The 22,293-nt window shown below is 58.3% G+C and overlaps 2 protein-coding genes across 4 annotated transcripts in view; both read left to right on the forward strand.

The window, feature by feature from the left end:
- The window catches only part of LOC127587505 (zinc finger and BTB domain-containing protein 7B-like), a 444,483-nt gene that overhangs the window by 295,718 nt on the left and 126,472 nt on the right, over positions 1–22,293 (forward strand). The window lies entirely within an intron of this gene.
- adam15 (ADAM metallopeptidase domain 15) overlaps positions 1–22,293 on the forward strand; it is a 51,712-nt gene that overhangs the window by 10,818 nt on the left and 18,601 nt on the right. For both annotated transcript variants that reach the window (XM_052045855.1, XM_052045856.1), the window contains exons 3-18: positions 2,807–2,883; positions 3,381–3,459; positions 4,540–4,616; positions 7,408–7,585; positions 8,171–8,236; positions 9,036–9,107; positions 10,244–10,413; positions 12,243–12,327; positions 13,269–13,417; positions 13,769–13,946; positions 14,923–15,015; positions 16,419–16,614; positions 16,954–17,059; positions 17,630–17,825; positions 18,595–18,672; positions 19,082–19,193. In XM_052045855.1, the coding sequence (XP_051901815.1) occupies positions 2,807–2,883; positions 3,381–3,459; positions 4,540–4,616; positions 7,408–7,585; positions 8,171–8,236; positions 9,036–9,107; positions 10,244–10,413; positions 12,243–12,327; positions 13,269–13,417; positions 13,769–13,946; positions 14,923–15,015; positions 16,419–16,614; positions 16,954–17,059; positions 17,630–17,825; positions 18,595–18,672; positions 19,082–19,193 (1,912 nt within the window). The remainder of the gene's footprint in view (positions 1–2,806; positions 2,884–3,380; positions 3,460–4,539; positions 4,617–7,407; positions 7,586–8,170; positions 8,237–9,035; positions 9,108–10,243; positions 10,414–12,242; positions 12,328–13,268; positions 13,418–13,768; positions 13,947–14,922; positions 15,016–16,418; positions 16,615–16,953; positions 17,060–17,629; positions 17,826–18,594; positions 18,673–19,081; positions 19,194–22,293) is intronic.

A 22,293-nucleotide genomic window follows, 5' to 3' on the forward strand; every position in this document is an offset into this window, starting at 1 on the left:
CTCTCTCTCCCCCCCTGTCTCTCTCTCTCCCCCACCTGTCTCTCTCTCTCCCCCCCTGTCTCTCTCTCTCCCCCCCTGTCTCTCTCTCTCCCCCCCTGTCTCTCTCTCTCCCCCCCTGTCTCTCTCTCTTCCCCCCCTGTCTCTCTCTCTCCCCCCCTGTGCCTCTCTCTCTCCCCCCCTGTCTCTCTCTCTCCCCCCCTGTCTCTCTCTCTCCCCCCCTGTCTCTCTCTCTCCCCCCCTGTCTCTCTCTCTCCCCCCCTGTCTCTCTCTCTCCCCCCCTGTCTCTCTCTCTCCCCCCCTGTCTCTCTCTCTCCCCCCCTGTCTCTCTCTCTCCCCCCCTGTCTCTCTCTCTCCCCCCCTGTCTCTCTCTCTCCCCCCCTGTCTCTCTCTCTCCCCCCCTGTCTCTCTCTCTCCCCCCCTGTCTCTCTCTCTCCCCCCCTGTCTCTCTCTCTCCCCCCCTGTCTCTCTCTCTCCCCCCCTGTCTCTCTCTCTCCCCCCCCTGTCTCTCTCTCTCCCCCCCTGTCTCTCTCTCTCCCCCCCCTGTCTCTCTCTCCCCCCCCCTGTCTCTCTCTCCCCCCCCCTGTCTCTCTCTCCCCCCCCTGTCTCTCTCTCCCCCCCCCTGTCTCTCTCTCCCCCCCCTGTCTCTCTCTCCCCCCCCTGTCTCTCTCTCCCCCCCCCTGTCTCTCTCTCCCCCCCCTGTCTCTCTCTCCCCCCCCTGTCTCTCTCTCCCCCCCTGTCTCTCTCTCTCCCCCCCTGTCTCTCTCTCCCCCCCCTGTCTCTCTCTCCCCCCCCTGTCTCTCTCTCTCCCCCCCTGTCTCTCTCTCCCCCCCCTGTCTCTCTCTCCCCCCCCTGTCTCTCTCTCCCCCCCCGGTCTCTCTCTCCCCCCCCGGTCTCTCTCTCCCCCCCCGGTCTCTCTCTCCCCCCCCTGTCTCTCTCTCCCCCCCCCTGTCTCTCTCTCCCCCCCTGTCTCTCTCTCCCCCCCCTGTCCTCTCTGTCTCTCTCTCCCCCCCTGTCTCTCTCTCCCCCCCCCTGTCTCTCTCTCCCCCCCCCTGTCTCTCTCTCCCCCCCCCTGTCTCTCTCTCCCCCCCCTGTCTCTCTCTCCCCCCCCCTGTCTCTCTCTCCCCCCCCGGTCTCTCTCTCCCCCCCCCTGTCTCTCTCTCCCCCCCCTGTCTCTCTCTCCCCCCCCCTGTCTCTCTCTCCCCCCCCCTGTCTCTCTCCCCCCCCCCCTGTCTCTCTCTCCCCCCCCCTGTCTCTCTCTCCCCCCCCCTGTCTCTCTCTCCCCCCCCTGTCTCTCTCTCCCCCCCCCTGTCTCTCTCTCACCCCCCCCTGTCTCTCTCTCCCCCCCCCTGTCTCTCTCTCCCCCCCCCTGTCTCTCTCTCCCCCCCCCCTGTCTCTCTCTCCCCCCCCCCTGTCTCTCTCTCCCCCCCCTGTCTCTCTCTCCCCCCCCCCCTGTCTCTCTCTCCCCCCCCCTGTCTCTCTCTCCCCCCCCCTGTCTCTCTCTCCCCCCCCCTGTCTCTCTCTCCCCCCCCCTGTCTCTCTCTCCCCCCCCCTGTCTCTCTCTCCCCCCCCCTGTCTCTCTCTCCCCCCCCTGTCTCTCTCTCCCCCCCCCTGTCTCTCTCTCCCCCCCCCCTGTCTCTCTCTCCCCCCCCCTGTCTCTCTCTCCCCCCCCCTGTCTCTCTCTCCCCCCCCCCTGTCTCTCTCTCCCCCCCCCCTGTCTCTCTCTCCCCCCCCCCTGTCTCTCTCTCCCCCCCTCTGTCTCTCTCTCCCCCCCTCTGTCTCTCTCTCCCCCCCCTCTGTCTCTCTCTCCCCCCCTCTGTCTCTCTCTCCCTCCCTTTCTGTGCCTCTCCTTGCCTCTCCCTCTCTGTCTCAGGATACAGACTGGATTGGGAAACTTTCCTGAGGAATTTCTGCCAAAGTTTCCAGCAGGAAAAAGGTGGGAATGTTGACCCTTGGCCCTGGGTGTGTGGGGGGGACGGAGGAAGTGAGACCAGTCATCTGTAGCACTGACTGCCAACTGGGGCAGTGGCCCTGTAATGGGGAAGGAGCAGGGGTTGGAGACCCACCCCCACACCCCCCCTTCCAGCCCCGCACCCCGCCCTGCCTCCCCTCACGATGCCTGGCAGCTCAACCTGTTGGAGTTCCTGGGATCTTGCTGTGTGTAGGCTGGGTGCCATTGCGTGCAGGAAATAAGGACGTAATCGAGCCCACCCGAGTTGGGGGGAGCCCACAGACTCATCCCCAGCCCAGCTGTGCCCGCTCCTCCCCCCTCTCCTCCTGCTCGGGAAATGTGTGGAAGGAAATGTTCAGCCCATTAATTCTCTGTGTTTGTCCTGATCGGACAGTGTAGAGGGAACTTCACCCTGTGTCTGACTCCGGGAGTGTGTGATGGGACGGTGCAGAGGGAGCTTCACCCTGTGTCTGACTCTGGGAGTGTGTGACGGGACGGTGCAGAGGGAGCTTCACCCTGTGTCTGACCCCGGGAGTGTGTGATGGGACGGTGCGGAGGGAGCTTCACCCTGTGTCTGACCCCGGGAGTGTGTGACGGGATGGTGCGGAGGGAGCTTCACTCTGTGTCTGACCCCGGGAGTGTGTGATGGGACGGTGTAGAGGGAGCTTCACTCTGTGTCTGACTCCGGGAGTGTGTGATCGGATGGTGTAGAGGGAACTTCACCCTGTGTCTGACCCCGGGAATGAGCATTTATCAATTCCCTCAGAAAATAAAACAACTTTTCTTGTTGAGTGAACAATGTTTCATCCTGATGATGTGTTTTGATTTGGGTTAACTTCTGTTATCTGCTTTTAACAGGATAACCCCCCAGCGAGACTACAGTGTGAGATTCAGGCAGGAGGCCAGAGACTGACGTTGGAATTGGAGCAGAACGAGTAAGTTTAATGAGGATCCAGCAAGCTCAGCATATATTGCCCGTCCCGAACAGGGCTGATCCACCGTCTCGACCCGCCGTGTCGGGGAGGTGCTCCCGCGGTGCTGTCGGGGGAGGGAGTTTCGGGGATTCGGACCCGGCGATGGTGAAGGAACGGCCGATGTTTCTTCCTGGTCGGGATGGCGGTGGGGGGAACCTGCGGTTGGTGGCGCCCCCTCGGTGGGGAGAGGTGGCGGGTCTGGGAGGTGTGGGGATGTGGGAGGGAACGCGCGCACGCACACAGACACACGGTCGATGGGGGAGGGGTTAAGGAGGAGGGGAGGGTGGGTCAGTGAAGAGGCTGGACAACACCGTGTGCCAGTCATTCCCGAGGACCTCGGCTTCTCTCGGTGAGGGTGGGAGGTGCGTGCTGAGCCCTGAGACCCTGGAGTGACCTCTGGCTGAGGAGGAGTGGCTCTGCCGGAGGTTTTAATTCCTGATCTCCGCCTCTCTCCCCAGGAACCTCCTCCCGGACTCCCACCGCCTGATGTTTTATCTGCCCAATGGAACGGTGATCACCGACACCGGGAACAATCCCGTAAGGAGGCTGAAACCGTGGTCCGGGTACAGGGGAGGGAGTTGGGAGGGGAATGGGATAGGGGAGTGTTTTGATCCAGGAGCGACGGGAACCTCGGCTGGATGGATCAGGAGATCCAGTGGCTCGTCGGAAGGCTTAAAACAAAACGGGAGAATGTTCTGGATGGGCTTCAGTGCCCAGGATGGGTTTGGGAATGGACATGAATCCATCCGGATCATTGGTCTCATTTCACCCCACTCTGTACTGTTCGGAACTCAGAGCCAAAAAATATTCCAATTGACTTGGACTTCAGAGTTCCCCCATACATTGCGGAAAATAGAGGCTACGGTGTGTATTGGTAATTGGTTTATCATTGACACATGTACTGAGATACAGTGAGAAGCTTTTGTCTGCCTGCCATCCAGACAGATCATTCCGTACATCAGTACATCGAGGGAGTACAAGAGGACAACAGAATGCAGAATAAAGTGTCCCAGTTACAGAGAAAGTGCAGTGCAGGCAGACAATAAGGTGCAAGGGCCACGACGAGGTAGATTGTGAGGTCAAGAGTCCATCTTTTAGCGTGTGAGAGGTCTGCTCAAGGGTCTGATAACAGTGGGATAGAAGCTGTCCTTGAGCCTGGTGGTACGTGCTCTCAGGCTTTTGTATCTTCTGGGAGGGAGGGAGAAGAGAGAATGTTCGGGGTGGGAGGGGGTCTTTGATTATGTCGGCTGCTTTCCCCGAGGCAGCAGGAAGTGTAGACAGAGTCCAAGGAGGGGAGGCTGGTTTCTGTGATGTGTCCACAACTCTCTGCAGTTTCTTGCGGTCCTGGGCAGAGCAGTTGCTGTACCAAGCCGTGATGCATCTGGATAGGATGCTTTCTGTGGTGCATTGGTAAAAATTGGTGAGGATCAGCGGGGACATGCTGAATTTCCTCAGCCTCCTGAGGAAGTAGAGGCATTACAGGGAATGGCTGTGTGTGTGTGTGTGTGTGTGTGTGTGTGTGTGTGTGTGTGTGTGTGTGTGTGTGTGTGTTACAGGGCCATGTGGAGCAGGCTCTGTGGGGTTATTCGGGCTTCACCTCCCTCTGCTTTGTTGCAGGTGAACTGTTACTATCACGGGACGGTTCGAGGGTTCCCCAGGTCGTCGGTCAGCGTCAGTCTCTGCTCGGGCATGAGGTATGAACTGTGACCCTCCCTGCCCTTGCCCCCACCCTCCCCCACCCCACGTGTTGTGCTGCCCCCCCCCGCGACGAGAATTGTTCACTGCGGTGACACTGGAGTCCAACAGTCTGTGACCTCCCTCCCTCCCTCGCTAACCCACACCTCCACACCTTCACCCGATCCCAGCAGAGGAACCCCCGGGCGAGGCACGGCAGTGCGTTCGGTAGATGGTGCGGCCACTGTGGTGGAGGGAGGGGGTGTTTCGGGGGCTGGGGTGCCTATCGAGTGGGCTGCTCTGTCCTGGGTGGTGTGGAGTTTCGAGAGTGTTTCTATATCTCCCGAACATGGTATCAACCCCCCCGAACCAACTTTGTCCTGTCCTTCCACCCTCCTCCAGTGCCAACGTCTCCATACTGCCCCCCCATCAACCCCCATTGCCCCACCACTGACAACCGTGTCTTCAGCTTGCCCGAGCTAGCTAGCTAGTGCTCGCTCTCTCTCGCTCTCGCGCTCTCTCTCTCTCGCGCTCTCTCGTTTTCTCGCTCTCGCTCTCCTCCTTAAACCCACCCTCTGCCACGGAGTTTCGGGATCCCTGTCCCAACACCTCTCTCTATGTCCAAAACCCATGGGATGACCAGGCCCTTCGGCCCACCATGTCTGTGCTGACCTTTCTGCCCATTACAGTAATCCCATTCGCCCACATTAGGACCTTTTCCTGTAACCTTGTCTATTTAAGTGTCTAGGTGTCTCTTAAATGCAGTGACTGTATCCGATTCCACCCCCCTCCCTCGGCAGCCCAGATATCGCCCACTCCCCGTGTGGAACACTTCACCCCCTTTAAACCTCCTCCCCCTCACCTTAAACCCGCGCCCTCTTGTTTTTGATATCCCGACCACGGGGAGAAAGATTCGGACTGTCTACCCTGTCTCTGCCTCTCACACCTGTATCGGGTTCCCCCCCTCAGCCTCCTTCGCTCCGGGGAAAACAGTCCCGGCCTCTCCGACCTCTCCCCGTAACCGAAGTCCTCCGATCCAGGCGACACCCTGGGGAATCTCCTCTGCACCCTCCCCAGTGCAGTCACCTCCTGTGGTGACCAGAACTGCACGCAGTGCTCCAAGTGCGGTCCGATCACTTTGTAAAGTTACAACATAACGTCCCGACTCTGATGTTCTCTGCCCCGACCGGCGAAGGCAAGCACGCCGTACGCCTTCTTCACCGCCCTATCCACCGGTGTTGCCACTTTGGGAACAATGGACTTGAACCCCAAGGTCCTCAACATTCCTTACCACCCCAGCATTTGCTGTACACGTCCTTTCCCGATCTGACTCCCCTCACACTTGTCGGGGTTAAATTCCATCCCGCCAACTTTCCATCTGATCTATCTCCTGCTGTGTCCTTGGACAACCTTCCTCGCTATCCACAGCACCACCAACTTTTTGTGTCATTGGCAGACTTACTGATCACACCTCCTACAGTCACACGTAGAGAGATAGATATCTTTATTAGTCACATGTACATCGAAACACACAGTGAAATACATCTTTTGCGTAGTGTTCTGGGGGCAGCCCGCAAGTGTCATCACGCTTCCGGCGCCAACATAGAACGCCCGCAACTTCCTAAGCCGTACGTCTTTGGAATGTGGGAGGAAACCGGAGCACCCGGAGGAAATCCACGCAGATACGGGGGGAGAACGTACAAACTCCTTACAGGCAGTGGTGGGAATTGAACCAGGGTCGCTGGCGCTGTAATAGCGTTATGCTAACCGCTACGCTACCGTGCCTGCCCACATAAATTATTAATGTTGCAACAAACAGCAGGAGTCCCAGCACTGATCCCTGCGGTATGGCACTGGACACAGACCTTCAATCAGAGAACCATCCTTCCCTCCCACCACTATCTGCCTCCCATTACCAAGCCGATTTTGGATCCAATTAGCTGGGTCCCCTTGGATCCCATGGACCTTAACCTTCTGGACCAGGCTAGCATGCGGGACCTTGTCAACTGCCTTACTGAAGTCCATACAGACGCCATCTACTACCCTGTCTTCAATCTTCTTAATTAACTCCTCAGAAAAACCTCAATTGAGTGAGTGAGGCAGGATTTCCCCCTCGCAGAGCCATGCTGGCTATCTCCGATTGGCCCCTGCGTACCCAGGTAAATCCTACCCCTCTGGATTTTCTCCAGTAATGTCCCCAACACTGACGTAAGGCTCACCGGCCTGTGGTTCCTTGGCTCATCCCTGTTTCTGGGTCCCTCGCCTGTGGCCAACGAAGATGCAGAATTCTCTGGCAGGGTCCTGGCTGTATGCTTCCCCCGGCTCCCCGTGATAGATTTCATCCAGCCCTGAGGAGTTATCAATCCTCCTGTATTTTAGGATGTGCCATAACAGTAATTATTCCGTGGAGGGAATGTGCTGAGCCATTGGTGGAGACTTGAGGATTGGAAATGCGAGCAGGGGATACCACAGGACCTGAGGGTCGAATGGTAGTCATGTGGGCCATCCAAAACCCAAGGACCCGTTTGAAGCCCCGCCGCCTGACCCCCTTGCCCCTTGAAGCCCTTCCCCGACCTTTCATCCATTGCAGCCCCTCCCCGACCCTTCACCCATTGGAAACCCTTCCCCTGACCTCTTCCCCCGTTGACCCTCCCCTGACTCCTCACCCGTTGGAGACCCTCCGCTGACCCCTCACCCATTGAAGCCCCTCTCCATTGACCTGACCCCACCCATTGTAGCCCCTCCCGCCATCCCCCACCCCCTCCCACGGAAGCCCCTCTCGGACCCTCAGTAATGCCCTCCTGCCCTCAGGGGGGTTCTGGTGTTGTCCCCGAACCGGAGCTATGGGATCGAGCCGCTGCCCGCAGACCCCGGCGGGGTGCACCTGCTCTACAGGATGGAGGGCGTCCGCTTCAACGCCAAGCGCTGTGCGGTCGGGCCCGGCCAGGAACAGCCCACACACCCGCCGCTGGAGCAGCCACCTCACCGGGTAGGGGCAGGGAGGGGCTTCCACGGGAGGGGGAGCCGCTTCAACTGGGGTCAGGGTTGGGAGGGAGCGGATTTGATTGGCTGGGAGGGGCTTCGATTGGACGGTGAGGGGTGGGAGGGAGGGGCTTCGATTGGACGGTGAGGGGTGGGAGGGAGGGGCTTCGATTGGACGGGGAGGGGTGGGAGGGAGGGGCTTCGATTGGACGGTGAGGGGTGGGAGGGAGGGGCTTCGATTGGACGGTGAGGGGTGGGAGGGAGGGGCTTCGATTGGACGGTGAGGGGTGGGAGGGAGGGGCTTCGATTGGACGGTGAGGGGTGGGAGGGAGGGGCTTCGATTGGATGGTGGATGGGAGGAGGGGGCTTCAATTGGACAGTGAGGGGTGGGAGGAAGGAGTTTTAATTGAATGGTGGGTCAGGGAGGGGCTTTGGTAGGGTGAAGGGTCAGGGGAGGGGGTTTGGGAGGGTGAAGGGTCGGGGGGGGTGGTTTCATTGGGTCACTGGGTTGGGACTGTTGATTGGCTGATGTTGGCCCCGGTGCTGGAACGGAGCTGTGCGGATCCCACTGACAGGTCTCTCCCCTCCCCAGCGGAGGCGCGGCGTCCTGACGGAATCCAAGTATGTGGAGCTGGTGATGGTGGCTGACAGCAAGGAGGTGGGTTACCAAGTCATGGGGGATGCGGTGGGGGGCAACAAGGGTCACTGAGGAGGTGTCTCTGGGCCATTGTCCTGGGAGCGTGGAGTTACAGAGACTGGGAGAGGTGTAGGGGCCGGAGGGGGTCACGGAGACTGGGAGAGGTGTAGGAGCCGGAGGGGGTCACGGAGACTGGGAGGGGTGCAGGGGCCGGAGGGTTTGACCGCGAGGGGGTGAACTATAAAATCGAGGCATTGCAAGTCTGGGGGCGGTTTTGTTGGTGGTGAGGACGCAGGGGTTGGGGTGCTGGGGGGACACGGGGAAGGCAGAGTCTCGGGTGAACTGGTACTGACGGAAGGTGGAACGGTAGTGGGGGTGGGGTGGGGAGGGAGCCAACAGAGAGAGGGTGGGAACATCCGGCAGAAGCCTGCACGGTCGAGGCCTCCCACAGCCGAAGAGCTGAGTCCGGGATGGTTACGGCGGGGGTCCAGTTCTCCAAGGTGAGAGCTGGGGGGTACAATGGAGACGCAAGAGAGTCTACAGATGCCAGAAATCCGGAGCAACGCACAGAATACTGGAGGAACTCAGCGGATCAGGAGGGAAATAGACAGTCGATGTTTCGGGCCCGAGACCTTCCATCTCTCTCCACGGATGCTGCCTGACCCGCTGGGTTCCTCCAGCATCCTACTTGTTGAGGGAGATGGACAAGTTTGGAGAGATCTTCTCCTGGTGGGAGTGGGATCTGAGGTGGGTGAGGGAAACTGGCTTCCACTGTCTGGAATTGGGTGGGCTTCACTGAAGCAACTTCTGTCTCCCGCAGTATCATCGCTACGGATCCAACCTCAAGGCTATACAAATGCGCATGTTGGAAATCACTAATCAAGTAGATGCTGTGAGTATTGAACTCTGGAACCAGTGTGGCTTCCTCTCCTCCACCTTGTGGCCTCGTCCAGTGTGACTGTGGCGCTAGAACATGGAACATAGAACACTACAGCACAGTACAGGCCCTTCGGCCCACAATGTTGTGCCGCCATTTTACCCTGCTCTAAGGTCTATCTAACCCTTCCCTCCCACACAGCCCCCTATCTCTCTATCATTGATGTGTCTATCTAAGAGTCTCTTAAATGTCCCTAATGTATCTGCCCCCACAACCTCTGCCGGCAGTGCGTTCCACGCACTCACCACTCTCTTACCCCTGCCATCCCCCTTATACCTTCCTCCAATCACCTTAAAATTATGTCCCCTTAAAATGTCCCCTTTTAAGTTCTGCAAGGATTAGTGCTGGGACCTCTGTTGTTTGTGTTGTATATAAATGATCTGGGTGAAAGTTGGGTGCTTGGATTAGTAAGTTTGCACTTGAGGCGGAAGTTGGTGGGGTTGTGGATCGTGAGGAGGGTCGTCGAAAGATAGAGCAGGACGTGAATCAGTTGGAGATCAGTTGGGCAGAGAAGCGGCAGATGGAGTTTAATCCGGGCAAGTGTCTAGGTGGTGCGTTTTGGGAGGTCAAATGCAAGAGGAAAGTTTACAGGACAGGACCCTTGTGTGCACTGATGTTCAGAGAGATCTTGGGGCACAAGTCCATGGCTCCCTGAAAGTGCCAACACAGGCAGATAGGGTGGTAATGAAGGTGTACAGCATGCTTTCCTTCATTGGTCGGGGCATTGAGTATTAAAGTTGGGAAGTCATGTTGCATCTGTGTAAAACTTTAAAACTCCATGTTCCACCTTCCTTTCCTATCAGATCCAACTGCCTGCAGCCCTCTGTCACCTCCCAGCCTCTGTCGCTGTCTGCACTCTCCCCTCCTCACCTGGATCCACCTATCGCTTGCCTCAACCGTCCCCCTTATACCAGCCGTCTCCCTTCTACTCTTTCAGTCCAGAGGAAATGTCTCGACCCGAAACGTCGACTGTGCATTTCCCTCCACAGATGCTGCCTGACCCGCTGAGTTCCTTCACCATCTTTGACTTCAGCACGTGTCGCCTCTTGTGCCCTGAATTCATTTGGCCTCCCCTCTCCTGTTTTGCTTAGTTCTACAGACCGCTCAGCATCCGCGTGGCGTTGGTGGGGGTAGAGGTTTGGACCCAGGAGGACCCTTTTGAGGTCAGCAGAAGCCCTGGAGACACCTTGAACCGGTTCCTGAAGTGGAGGGAAACGCACCTCGTTCCCAGGATTCACCATGACAATGCTCAACTCCTAATGTAAGTTCTTCTAGCCTTGGCAGCATTAAGCTTGGCATTCCCGCTGGGATCCACTGGCTGGGATGTGTAATCCCCACGTGACGTGTAATCCCCACGTGACGTGTTTACATGGGAATTGGTAATTGGTTTATTATTACACGTCACATGATCATTAGAAAGCTTTGGTCTGCGAGCCGTCCAGACAGATCATTCCGTACATTAGTACATCGAGCGAGTACAAAAGGGAAACAGAACGCAGAATAAAGTGTCACAGTTACAGAGAAAGTGCAGTGCAGGCAGACAATAAGGTGCAAGGGCCACGACGAGGTAGATTGTGAGATCTTTACCGTAAAAGAGGTCCATTCAAGAGTCTGATGACAGTGGGATAGGAGCTGTCCTTGAGCCTGGTGCTCTCGAGCTTTTGTACCTTCTGCCCGATGGGAGGCAGGGAGAAGGGAGAGTGACCAGGATGAGAGAGGTCCTTGGATATGTTGACTGCTTTCCCGAGGCAGCGGGAAGTGTAGACAGAGTCCACGGAAGGGAGGCAGGTTTCCGTGACGCGCTGGGCTGTGTCCACGACTCTCTGCAGTTTCTTGCGGTCCCGGGCAGAGCAGTTGCCTTACCAAACCGGGATGCATCCAGATAGGATGGGTTCTGTAAAAATTGGTGAGGGTTATCGGGGACGTGCCGAATTGGAATTTATAATGGGGGAGCCTTAATAAAAATACATGACAGCAGACATCTAATTGATGTGGTGGTGTAGGTTATTGAGTGTACATCAGGCCAACTCCTCCTTGACTTGGTCTTGCAAATAACCTTGCAAAGATTATCACAAAAAGTCACGCTCGTGATATACGAGGGAACAAACCAGTCCGGATAGAAGATTGGCCGGCTACTTGGAAACACAGTTGGTAAAAGTGGGTCTTTTTCTGGTTGTTCAAGTTCATTGTTGTAGTTATACGTACCCAGGGTGTGACTGCCATGCAAGTTAGCTTTTCGCAACAGCAGCACAGTGCATTGTAAATGTAAGTTCACATAAACTTAAATTAACATAAGTTATACATAACTTGCAAAACAAAATAAACGTAATGATATTAGTGCAAGTTGAGAGAGAGAGAGAAATCTCATCCGATGCAGAGTTGGGGTTTCTCAGGTGGGTTCGAGACCCTGACAGCAGTGGGGAAGAAGCTGTTGTTGAACCTTGAGGCGCGGGTCTTCAGGCTCCTGGACCTCCTGCCTGACGGCAGCATGGAGAAGAGGGCATATCCCGGATGGTGGGGGTCCCTGATGATGGAGGTTGCCTTCCTGAGACGTCGCCCTTCGACGGTGGGGAGAGCTGTACCCGCGGTGGAACTGGCTGAGTCCTACTGCTCTTGCGTTCCTGTGAATTGGGAGTTCTCACAACTAGGCCGTGGTGCAGCCAGTCAGAATGCTCCCCACTGTAGAACATAGAACAGTACAGCACAGGAACAGGCCCCTCGGCCCACAATGTTGGGCCGAACTAATTAAAAGCCTAATTAAACTAATCCCTTCTGCCTACACAATATCTATATCCCTCCATTCTCTGCACATTCATGTGTCTATCTAAGAGCCTCTGAGACACCTCGATCATATCTGCCTCCACCCCCACCCCTGGCAGCACATTCCAGGCACCCACTGCTCTCTGTGTGGAAAAAAAACTTGCCCTGCACATCTCCTTTGAACTTACCCCCCCTCACCTTAAATGCACGCCCTCTGGTATTAGATATTTCAACCCTGGGGAAAAGATACTAGCTGTCTACTTTATCTAAGCCTCAACGTTGAGCCAAGCAATCTCCTTGGGAATCTTATTCCATTTTTTCTCCCCCCAGAGGGAGCTCGTTTCCGGGCGGAACAGTCGGCATGGCATCCCAAAGTTCCATGTGCTCCAAGGATCGCTCAGGAGGCGTCAGTGTGGTGAGGGAGTGGGAATATCGGGGCGGGAGTTGCCCTCGGGCCTCAAGCCTGAGACCTAGTCATCCGAGGGACACCAGCCGCATCCTCCCAGCGCCGAGAATCTCCCGGGAAAGGGGGCGAGGTTTACTGGAAGGGTTCGGTGGAAGAGAGATCTCGGCTCCCGAGTTTGGGCTGGAGGGGCCGGGCTCGCCCTTCACCGGGCGGGGAAAGGTCGGGCGGCCCAGTGGCTGGAGACCTGGGTTCGATCCTGACCTCCGGCGCTGTGTGTGTGGAGTTCGCGCGTCCTCCCTGTGACCGCGCAGGCTTCCTCCGGGTGCTCTGGGTTCCTCCCACGTTCCAACGATGTGCGGGATTGGGGGGTTAATTGCCCCCGTACCATGAGGGGTAGAATTCGGGGGGAGTTGATGGGAATGTGGGGGGAATGAAATGGGATCAGTACAAATGGGTGGTTGGTGTCAGCACGGACTAGGTGGGCCGAAGGGCCTGTTTCCCTGCTGCCTCTCTCTGTGCCCAAGGTGGGTTTCAACGGGGTTAAAGAGGGGTCCCCGTTGGGGGATCGGGGTGGGGGGGGTGGTGGGGGCAAAGTTTTGAGAGGTGCGGGGATGGGACGGATGTCTTCGCTACCGAGAGCGGCCACGGCGGACTGGCGGATGGAAGCGGTCAGGCCTTCCAACCGGGAATCGGGGAGGGATCGTTACCGGGGGCAACAGAGAAGGGGCTGCCAGCGGGATTGCCGCACAGAGAGCCGGAATGGACTTGATGGGCCAAACGGCCACCTTTTCCCTCGCAGCGACCCCGTGAGAGTCACATTGCTGGGGATACAGGCCTCTCAGCCTATTGAGGAGAGGAGGTCGGAAGGGGAGCGGTGGGTGGTTGGTTGCCCTGAAGTTCTGCTGTCGGGCCCTGATGGGATTCTCTCATGGGATTTTCCTCGGCTCCAGGACCACTCGGTGAGCGTGCTGGCTGTGGCTTCCACGGTGGCTCACGAGCTGGGCCACAACCTGGGCATCAGCCACGATACCGACGACCGGCAGTGTACCTGTCAGAATCCGCGCAGGCTGGGTGGGTGTATCATGGAGCCGTCTACGGGGTAAGTATGCCACGCTGCGGGAGGGGCGGCGAGGGGGTGGGGGCGACGAGGAGGGAGAGAGCGCAGCGCCACGGGAGGGGCGGTGAGGAGGGAGGGAGCGCTGCGGGAGGGGCAGCGGGGAGGGAGGGAGTGCCGTGGGATGGGCAGCCTCAGGAAGGGCGGCGCAGGGGGAGGCAGGGAGCACCTCGGGAGGGGTGGCGAGGAGGGAGCGCTGCGCTGCGGGAGGGGTGGCGAGGAGGGAGTGCTGCGCTGCGGGAGGGGCGGCGAGGAGGGAGGGAGCACCACAGGAGGGGCGGTAAGGAGGGACACGTGCCACCTCAGGATGTCTGAACCACCCCATCCCGCCGACAGGTTCCTCCCAGGCCAGGCCTTCAGCAGCTGCAGCCAGGCCGACGTGGAGCGGACCCTCCAGCACGGAGAGGCCATGTGCCTATTCAATTTCCCCACCTCCGGAAGTCTGTACGGGGGCCAGAGGTGCGGCAACCTCTACCTCGAGGACGGCGAGGAGTGTGACTGTGGATTGGCGGATGTGAGTGCTCTGGGGGGGTCAGGCGGGGATGGGATGGGGGAGGGGAGCCTCCCAGACTAGTTGTCTCTGTGTTTAGGCGGTCGAGGTGTTGTAGGCTACACCTGCCATGGGGCAAGGTGAGAAACTCGAGGGGAGGGGCATCCGTGTGAGGTGCTAACAGTGGCAGTGGGATAGAAATTGAGAATGGGTGACTCGGATTTGGAAGGTGTTGGTAAATTGGTTTAGTATTGCCGCAATTACCAAGATTACGGTGAAAAGCATTTGTCTGCGTGCCGTCCAGACGCATTCGTTCATAAGTACATCGAGAGAGTACAAAAGGAGAACAGAATGCAGAGTAAAGTGTTACAGCTACAGAGAAAGTGCAGTGCAGGCAGACAAGGAGATGCAAGGGCCACGACGAGGTAGATTGTGAGATCGAGAGTTCATTTTTTGGTTTGCGAGAGGTTGGTTCAAGAGTCTGATAGCAGCGGGATAGAAGCTGTCCTTGAGCCTGGTGGTACGTGCTGTCAAGCTTTTGTATCTTCTGCCCGACGGGAGAGGGGAGAAGAGAGAATGTCCGGGGTGGGAGGGGGTCTTTGATTAGGTCGGCTGCTTTCCCGAGGCAGCGAGAAGTGTAGACAGAGTCCACGGAGGGGTGGCTGGTGTCCGTGATGTGCTGGGCTGTGTCCGCAATTCTCTGCGGTTTCGTGCGGTCCCGGGCAGAGCAGTTGCCGTACCAAGCCGTGATGCATCCAGAGAGGATGCTTTCTGTGGTGCATCTGTGAAAGTTGGTGAGGGTCATCGGGGAGGTGCCGAATTTCCTTGGAAAAAGGAGGTGAGGGGAGGGATTCAGAAATAAGTGCTGATTTTAACCACGGGGCATGCAGTGCGAGGCTGTGATCCGGTCCCGCTAGGCTTTGGCGTCGTCATGGTAACCGTGTAGGCCGCACTGGCCCTTGGCGAAATAATGGCTTCCTCTCTCCTCCTCCTCTCCTAGGAGTGCAAGGACCCCTGTTGCAACGCCACCACCTGCAAGTTGGCACCCGGCGCCCAGTGCTCCTCGGACGGAGCTTGCTGCGAAAATTGCAAGGTAGGAGTGGCCGTTGGGTTTGCCCCTGTTCGAGTTGGCGGGCTCCAATTTCGGCCCAGAGGCTTGCACGTAGGACCTTTCCGCATCTTCCCCACCCCCCCCACAACCAAAGAGACCGGAGGAGATTTCCGACTCTTTGTTGGCAAGGCCAGCATTTATTGCCCATCCTTCGTTGGCACCTGTCGGCCATCTTGAATGGCTCCACTCCATGTGGCGATGGTGGTGTCGGGGAGGAAGTTCTGGGATCTGGGGATAAGGCCGTAAGATATAGCGGCAGAATTATGCTATTTGTCCTATGAAGTCTGCTCCGCCATACAATGATGGCTGATTTCTTTGTTTTTTTTCTCAACCCCATTCTCCCTGTGACCCTTAATTCCCCCTCACTAATCAACAACCCATCAACCTCTGCCTCAAACACACCCAATGACGGCCTCCACCACCCTCTGTGCCAACGGATTCCGCAGATTCACCGCCCTCTGGCTGGAGAAATTCCTCCTCATCTCAGTTCTAGAGGGATCCCTTTATTCTGAGGCTGTGCCTTCAGATTCTGGACTCTCCCACTGATGGGAACGTCCTCTCCACGTCCGCTCTATCCAGGCCTTTCAGTATCTGGTGGGTTTCAATGAGGTTCCCCCCCTCATCCTTCTGAATTCCATGGAGTACAGGCCCAGAGACATCAAACGGTCCTTGTATGTTAACCCTTTCGTTCCCGGGATGAAGGAAGGCCAACTTTTTTTCCGAGATGGGATGGCATCCTCCCAGCCCTTTGTGGTGGGAGAGGTGACGTATTTGGGAGGTGTCCCAACAAATGGCGCCCACCCCTGTCCACAAAAGACCCAATGAGTGTAGAGCTGGTGGCGGGGGTTCTTGTATCCAGAGCCAACTTTGTCCCCACCCACCACCTCCATTCCCTTTCATCCCAGCAGCCCCGCGTCCACAAGAGCGCTCAGGGCTGCGGGACCCATTGGCGCATAGCAAGATCCCGCGGGGGTGGGGGGGGTTAGTGGTCAACAACGCCGATCGCACGTGGTCCGAGGTCGCAGACGGCACGGCCCTTGGCCTAACCGAGAGGTGTCAGTCACCTTGGGGTGGGCGGGACCTTGCCTCAGTTACCGGGACCCAGGCCCAACTGAGCTACTCTCTGGCCCCACTGCCCGCCCACCCCCCCCCCCCCCCCCCCCCAAACCCCGTGCGCCGGGAATCTGAGGCAAAACGGAACGTGTTGGGCCAAAGGGCCTGTTTCTGCGCTGCGCGGATCCAACCCTGGGGCGGTGTTGCCAAGGATTGTGGGTATGGGATGAAGGGCTGGACACCACCAGCTGGGCCGAATGGCCTCCTTGCGTTGCCGGGGGTTACGGCAGATGACATCTTCTCTCTGTTTACCCCCCCTCCGCCGCCTGTAGTTGAAGCGAGTGGCGACCCTGTGCCGGCCCCCGCTGGGCGACTGTGACCTCCCCGAGTACTGTACGGGGGTCTCCCCCTACTGCCCGCCCAACGTCTTCCTGAGGAACGGCCTGGCCTGTGACGGAGAGCGGGCCTACTGCTACAACGGAGCCTGCCTCACCCTCCAGGCCCAGTGCGAGGTCCTCTGGGGCCCAGGTGAGCTCGGGTGGGGGTGTTGGGGGGGGGGGGGGGGGGGGGGGGGTGAGGGTTTGGAGGGGAGGCACGGTTGGAGGGACGGAGGTGGGAGGCGAGGGACGGGGGTCGGAGGGGCGGTGGAATCGGAGGGAGGATGGGGTGTGAGGGACAGTGTAGGGATGGAGGGAAGGGTGGGGTATGAGGGACGAGGGTGGGGTTGGAGGGAGGGTAGGGTGTGAGGGACGGAGGGATCGGGTGGGATGTGAGGGACGGAGGGGAGAGTGGGGTGGTGTTGCCTGGCGACGGGGGGTCGTGGGGGTGACCCGCGGTGACCCCAGTGACGGGTCGTTCCTTCCCCAGGGTCAGTCCAGGCCCCCGACATCTGCTTCTCCGTCAACACCAAGGGTGACATCTACGGCAACTGTGGCGAGTTCCCCAACGGCACCTTCCTCAGCTGCTCCGAGGAGTGAGTACGGGGGAGTTACCCTCCGACCCCTGACCCTCTCCTGCGACCACTGACCCCCTCCCCTCTGACCCCCGACCTATCTGCCACCCTCCCGCCTCTGGCCCCCGGACCCTCCCCCTGACCCCTCCAACCCCTGAGCCCTCCTGAGACCACTGACGACCCTCCCCTCTGACCCCCCCGACCCTACCCATGACCCTCCCGCCTCTGGCTCCCCAACCCTCCCCCCGACCCCCTGACCCCTCCAACCTCCTGACCCTCCCCTCCGACCCCTGACCCCTCCTGCGACCACTGACCACCCTCTAACCCCACCCAATCCCCTCCCCTCTGACCCTCGACCTCCCCGCCTCGCCCCCGACCCTCCCCCTCTGAACCCCTAACCCCTCCAACCCCCTGACCCTCCCCTCCCACCCTAGGATGACCTCTGCCACCTCTTGCCCTCCCCCCAGTCTGTGCCAACACCCGGACACCCTCTGTGGCTGGGCCAGGGTCCGGGGTTGTGAGGGTGGGATGGGGAGGGGTGGGGTGGAGTGTGTCTGACAGACCGTGGTGTGACCCCCCCCCCCTCCCCAGGGACACCAAGTGTGGGAAGCTCCAGTGCGAGGGAGGGAATGACCGGCCGGTGCTGGGCTCCAACGCCAAGATCCTGGTGACCAACGTGCGGCGGGGGGGGCAGGAGTACAGCTGCCGGGGCACGCACTTCAACCTGGGAGACGACATCGCTGACCCCGCAATGGTGATGCCCGGCACCGTGTGTGGGCAAGGAAAGGTACAGGGAGGGGTGGCGTGCGGGAGGGGCGGTGAGGAGGGAGCTCTGTGCCGCGGGAGGGGCGGTGAGGAGGGAGCTGTGTGCCGCGGGAGGGGCAGCTAGGAGGGAGGGTTAGTGAGGAGGGAGCTCTGCGCCGTGGGAGGGGCGGTGAGGAGGGAACGCTGCACTGCGGGAGCGGCGGTAGGGAGGGAGCGCTGTGGGAGGGGCAGGACGGAGGGAATGCTGTGGGGGGGGGGGGGTGCGGTGAGGAGGGACCTCTGTGCTGTATAACTCTATTAAGCCTCAAGGATATTGCAGTTGGGCAGAGGTTGGGCAGGCTGGGACTTTATTCCTTGGAGCAAAGGAGAGAGGTGACCTTATAGAGGTGTATAAAACCATGAGGGGCATCGATAGGGTGAATGCACTCAGTCTTTTTCCCAGGGTTAGGAAACGAAGAACTAGAGGGCACAGGTTTAAGGTGAGAGCGGGGAGATTTACTAGGAACCAAAGGGGGCGGCAGCTTCTCCAGAGGGTGGTCCGTATGTGGAACGAGCTGCCAGAGGGAGTGGGTGAGGCAGGTACATTAACAACATTTAAAAGACACTTGGACAGGTCCACGGATGGGAAAGGTTTAGAGGGATAAGGGCCAAACGCGGGCAAATGGGTTTAGCTGAGATGGGTTGGGGTCGGCATGGACCAGTTGGGCCGAAGGGCCTGTTTCCGTGCTGTGTGTCTCCTGGTGCAGGTGGCTCCACAATACAGCTTCACGGTGTCCTCCTTTCTACTCCAGGCCTGCATCGGCAGGAGGTGTCAGGACGTGTCTGCATTTGGAGTGGAAGAGTGCCTGAGGAAGTGTAACAGCCATGGGGTAAGGTGTTCCCTCCCGGGACCCTGTGGAATGGGATCGTCCTGTGTAGGGGTTCCGTCTGGGTGGTAAATCCTACCCATCGCGATTACTGACGTCCCCTTGTTGAAGGACAGCCCTCGTCTCCCTATCCGTTGGCTCTCCCAATGGACCCCCATCCCTTCCCGCTCCCTCCCGATGGGACCCCACCCCTTCCCGTTCACTCCCAGTGGGACCCCACCCCTTCCCGTTCACCCCCACCATCCGCACTCCCAATGGGCCCAACCTGTGGAATTTACTGCCACTGACCTCAGGCGCTGCCGATCGGTGGGAGTTGGGACCAGGGGAGATGCGGAGGAACGGTCCTCATTGGCCGGGAATAGCGGCAGGGTTCCCTCCTCTCACCGGGATCTTCCTCTCCTCTCCTCCTCAGGTCTGCAACAGCAACGACAACTGCCACTGTGACGCAGGGTGGGCCCCACCCTATTGTACGGGGTCAGGGTATGGAGGCAGCGTCGACAGTGGCCCCGTGCAGGAGACACAAGGTAGGTGAGGGTCTGTGAGATCATCTCGCGCGGGATAGAGTCACGCAGCTCGGAAACAGGCCCTTCGGCCCAACTCCTCCATGCTAGATCATCTAAGCCAGTCCCATTTGCCCGCGTTTGGCCCATATCCCTCTAAACCTTTCCCGTCCGTGGACCTGTCCAATTGTCTTTTAAATGTTGTCAATGTACCTGCCTCAACCACTCCCTCTGGCAGCTCGTTCCACATATGGACCACCCTCTGGGTGAAGAAGTTGCTCCTCAGGTCCCCTTTAAATCTCCCTCCTCTCACCTTAAACCTACGCCCTTTAGTTTTTCATTCCCTTTCCCTGGGGATGAAGACCCTATCTATGCCCTTCATGATTTTATACCTCTCTATAAGGTCACCCCTATGCTTTATTCCTTAAAGTCCCAGCCTGCCCAACCTCTCCCTATAACTCAGGGCCTCGAGTCCCGGCAACATCCTCGTAAACCACCTTTGCACTCTCTCCAATTTAATGACGTCTTCCCTGTAACAGGGTGACCAAAACTGCACACATTACTCCAAGTGCGGCCTCACCAATTGCAACATTATGTCCCAATCTCTGCACTCGGTGCCCTGACTGATGAAGGCCAGCGTGCCGAATGCCTTCTTCACCGCCCTGTCTACCTGTGATGCTGTTTTCAGGGAACCATGTACCTGTACCCCTGGGTCCCTCTGTTCTACAACACTCTCCAAGGCCCTGTGAAAGTCCTACCTTGGTTTGACTTCCCAAAATGCGACACCTTGCACTTATGTGGATTGAATGTCAAAACAGTAACAAAGTCCGCTGTAGTACAAAGCGGTCCCAGTGTTGCTGTCCTGAGGCAGTGATTAGGGGTGTGCCGGTCGGTTCAAGAACCGAATGGTTGAAGGGAAGTCGCTGTTCCTGAACCTGGTGGTGTGGGGACTTCAGGCTTCTGTACCTCCTGCCCGATGGGAGCTGTGAGAAGACGGCACGGCCCGGATGGTGGGGGATCTTTGACGATGGACGTTGCCTTCTTGAGGCAGCGTCTCCTGTAGATACTCCCGATGGTGGGGAGGGATGTCCCCGTGATGTGTTGGGCTGAGTCCACGACTCTCTGCAGCTTCTCACGTTCCTGCGCATTTGAATTGCCGTCCCAGACCGTGATGAAACCAGTCAGGATACTTTCAACAGTAGAAGTTTGTTGGAGTGTTCGGTGACAAGCTGAGCCTCCTTAACCTTCTAAGAAAGTAAAGGCGCCGGGGTGCCTTCCTTGTGATTGCGTCTGTGCGCTGGGCCCAGGACAGGTCGTCCGAGATGTTAACACCCAGGGATTTAAAACTGCTGACCCCCTCCACCGCCGATTTTTTTTCGCCCCCCCCCCCAGTGTAGACCGGCGCCTGTTCGCCCTCCTTCCCCGTCCCGAAGTCAACGATCGGCTCTTTAGTTTGGCTGACGTGGAGCGAGAGGCTGTTGTTGTGGCTCCGCTCGACCGGGTGTCCGATCTCGCTCGGGTGCACCGACTCCTCCCCGCCTGCGATCCGTCCGACAACGGCGGTGGCGTCGGCGAGTTTGTGGGTGGCGTTGGACCTGTGCTCGGGGGGGTAGAGCAGGGGGCGAGGCACGCGGCCTTGAGGTGCACGTCTGTCGATGGTCGTCGAGGAGGAGATGTCGTCGCTGATCCTCACTGACTGAGGTCGGCCGATGAGGAAGTCAAGGATCCAGTTGCGGAGGGAGGTGCAGAGGCCCAGGTCTTGAAGCTTGGTGATGGGTTTGGAGGAGATAATTATGTTGAATGCCAAGCTATAGTCGGCAAACAGCAGCCTGACGTATGTGTTATTGCTGTCCAGATGGTCCAGAGCAGAGTGAAAAAAGTTGGGGAGGTTTCCCCGGCAATGGGGCCTACTAAACGCCAGCTACCATTGCGCTGGGCTCCTTCCTGGGCTCTGATTGGTGGGTCTCCCTGGATCACGCCCACCTGACCACAGCAGCACCCCATTGGTTGGAGCAACTGAGTGTCCATTCAGTGGGTCCTGTTGTAGGATGGAGGGGGAGCATTCAACCCACGAGTCTGTGCTATCCCCCAATGTGACCTCTTAATCCCGAAGATAGGGAGTGGGGCCTTTCTTTCCTCTCGAGATTTCCCCCTTGGGGAATGGGACCCAATGCCTCCCAGCTCCAGAGACTCGGGTTCAATCCTGACCTCTGGCGCTGTCTGTGTGGAGTTTGCACCTTCTCCCTGTGACCGCGTGGGTTCCCCCCTCCCCCAGGGGCTCCAGTTCCCTCCCACATCCGAGCGACATGCGGGGTCGGTGGGTTAATCGGACGCTGTAAATCGCCCCCCCACCTCCCCCCCCCCCCTATGTGTGGGTGAGGGGTAGAATCTGGGGGGAGGGGTGATGGGTAACAGTATCTCGATAGAGGTGATGGTATATTTATAGTTTTATGATTGTCACATGTACCGAGGTACAGTGAAAAACTTTGTTTTGCATGCCAGCCATACAGATCATTTCATCACATCAGTACATTGAGGTAGTACAAGGGAAGAGCAATAACAGAATGCAGAATAAAGTGTCCCAGTTACAGAGAAAGTGCAGTGCAGGCAGGCAATAAGGTGCAAGGGCCACGACGAGGTAGATTGTGAGGTCAAGAGTCCGTCTTATTGTTCGATAGTCTTATAACAGCAGAGTAGAAGCTGTCCTTGAGCCTGGCAGTACATGCTTTCAGGCTTTTGTATCTTCTGCCCGATGGGAGGGGGTGAGAAGAGAGAATGTCTGGGGTGGGAGGGGTCTTTGATTATGCTGGCTGCTTCGCCAAGGCAGCGAGAGGTGTAGACAGAGTCCATGGAGGGGAGGCTGGTGTCCGTGACGCACTGGGCTGTGTCCAGTTTCTTGCGGTCCTGGGCAGAGCAGTTGCCGTATCAAGCTGTGATGCACCTAGATTGGATGCTTTCTATGGTGCATCGATAAAAGTTGGTGAGTGTCAAAGGGGACATGCCGAGTTTCTTTAGCCTCCTGAGGAAGTAGAGGCGCTGGTGAGCTTTCTTGGCTGTGGTGATTTGACCAGGACAGGCTGTTGGTGATGTTCACTCTCAGGAACTTGAAGCTCTCAACCCTCTC

The sequence above is a fragment of the Pristis pectinata genome, chromosome 40 (assembly GCF_009764475.1).
Source record: "Pristis pectinata isolate sPriPec2 chromosome 40, sPriPec2.1.pri, whole genome shotgun sequence".
Taxonomy (NCBI): domain Eukaryota; kingdom Metazoa; phylum Chordata; class Chondrichthyes; order Rhinopristiformes; family Pristidae; genus Pristis; species Pristis pectinata.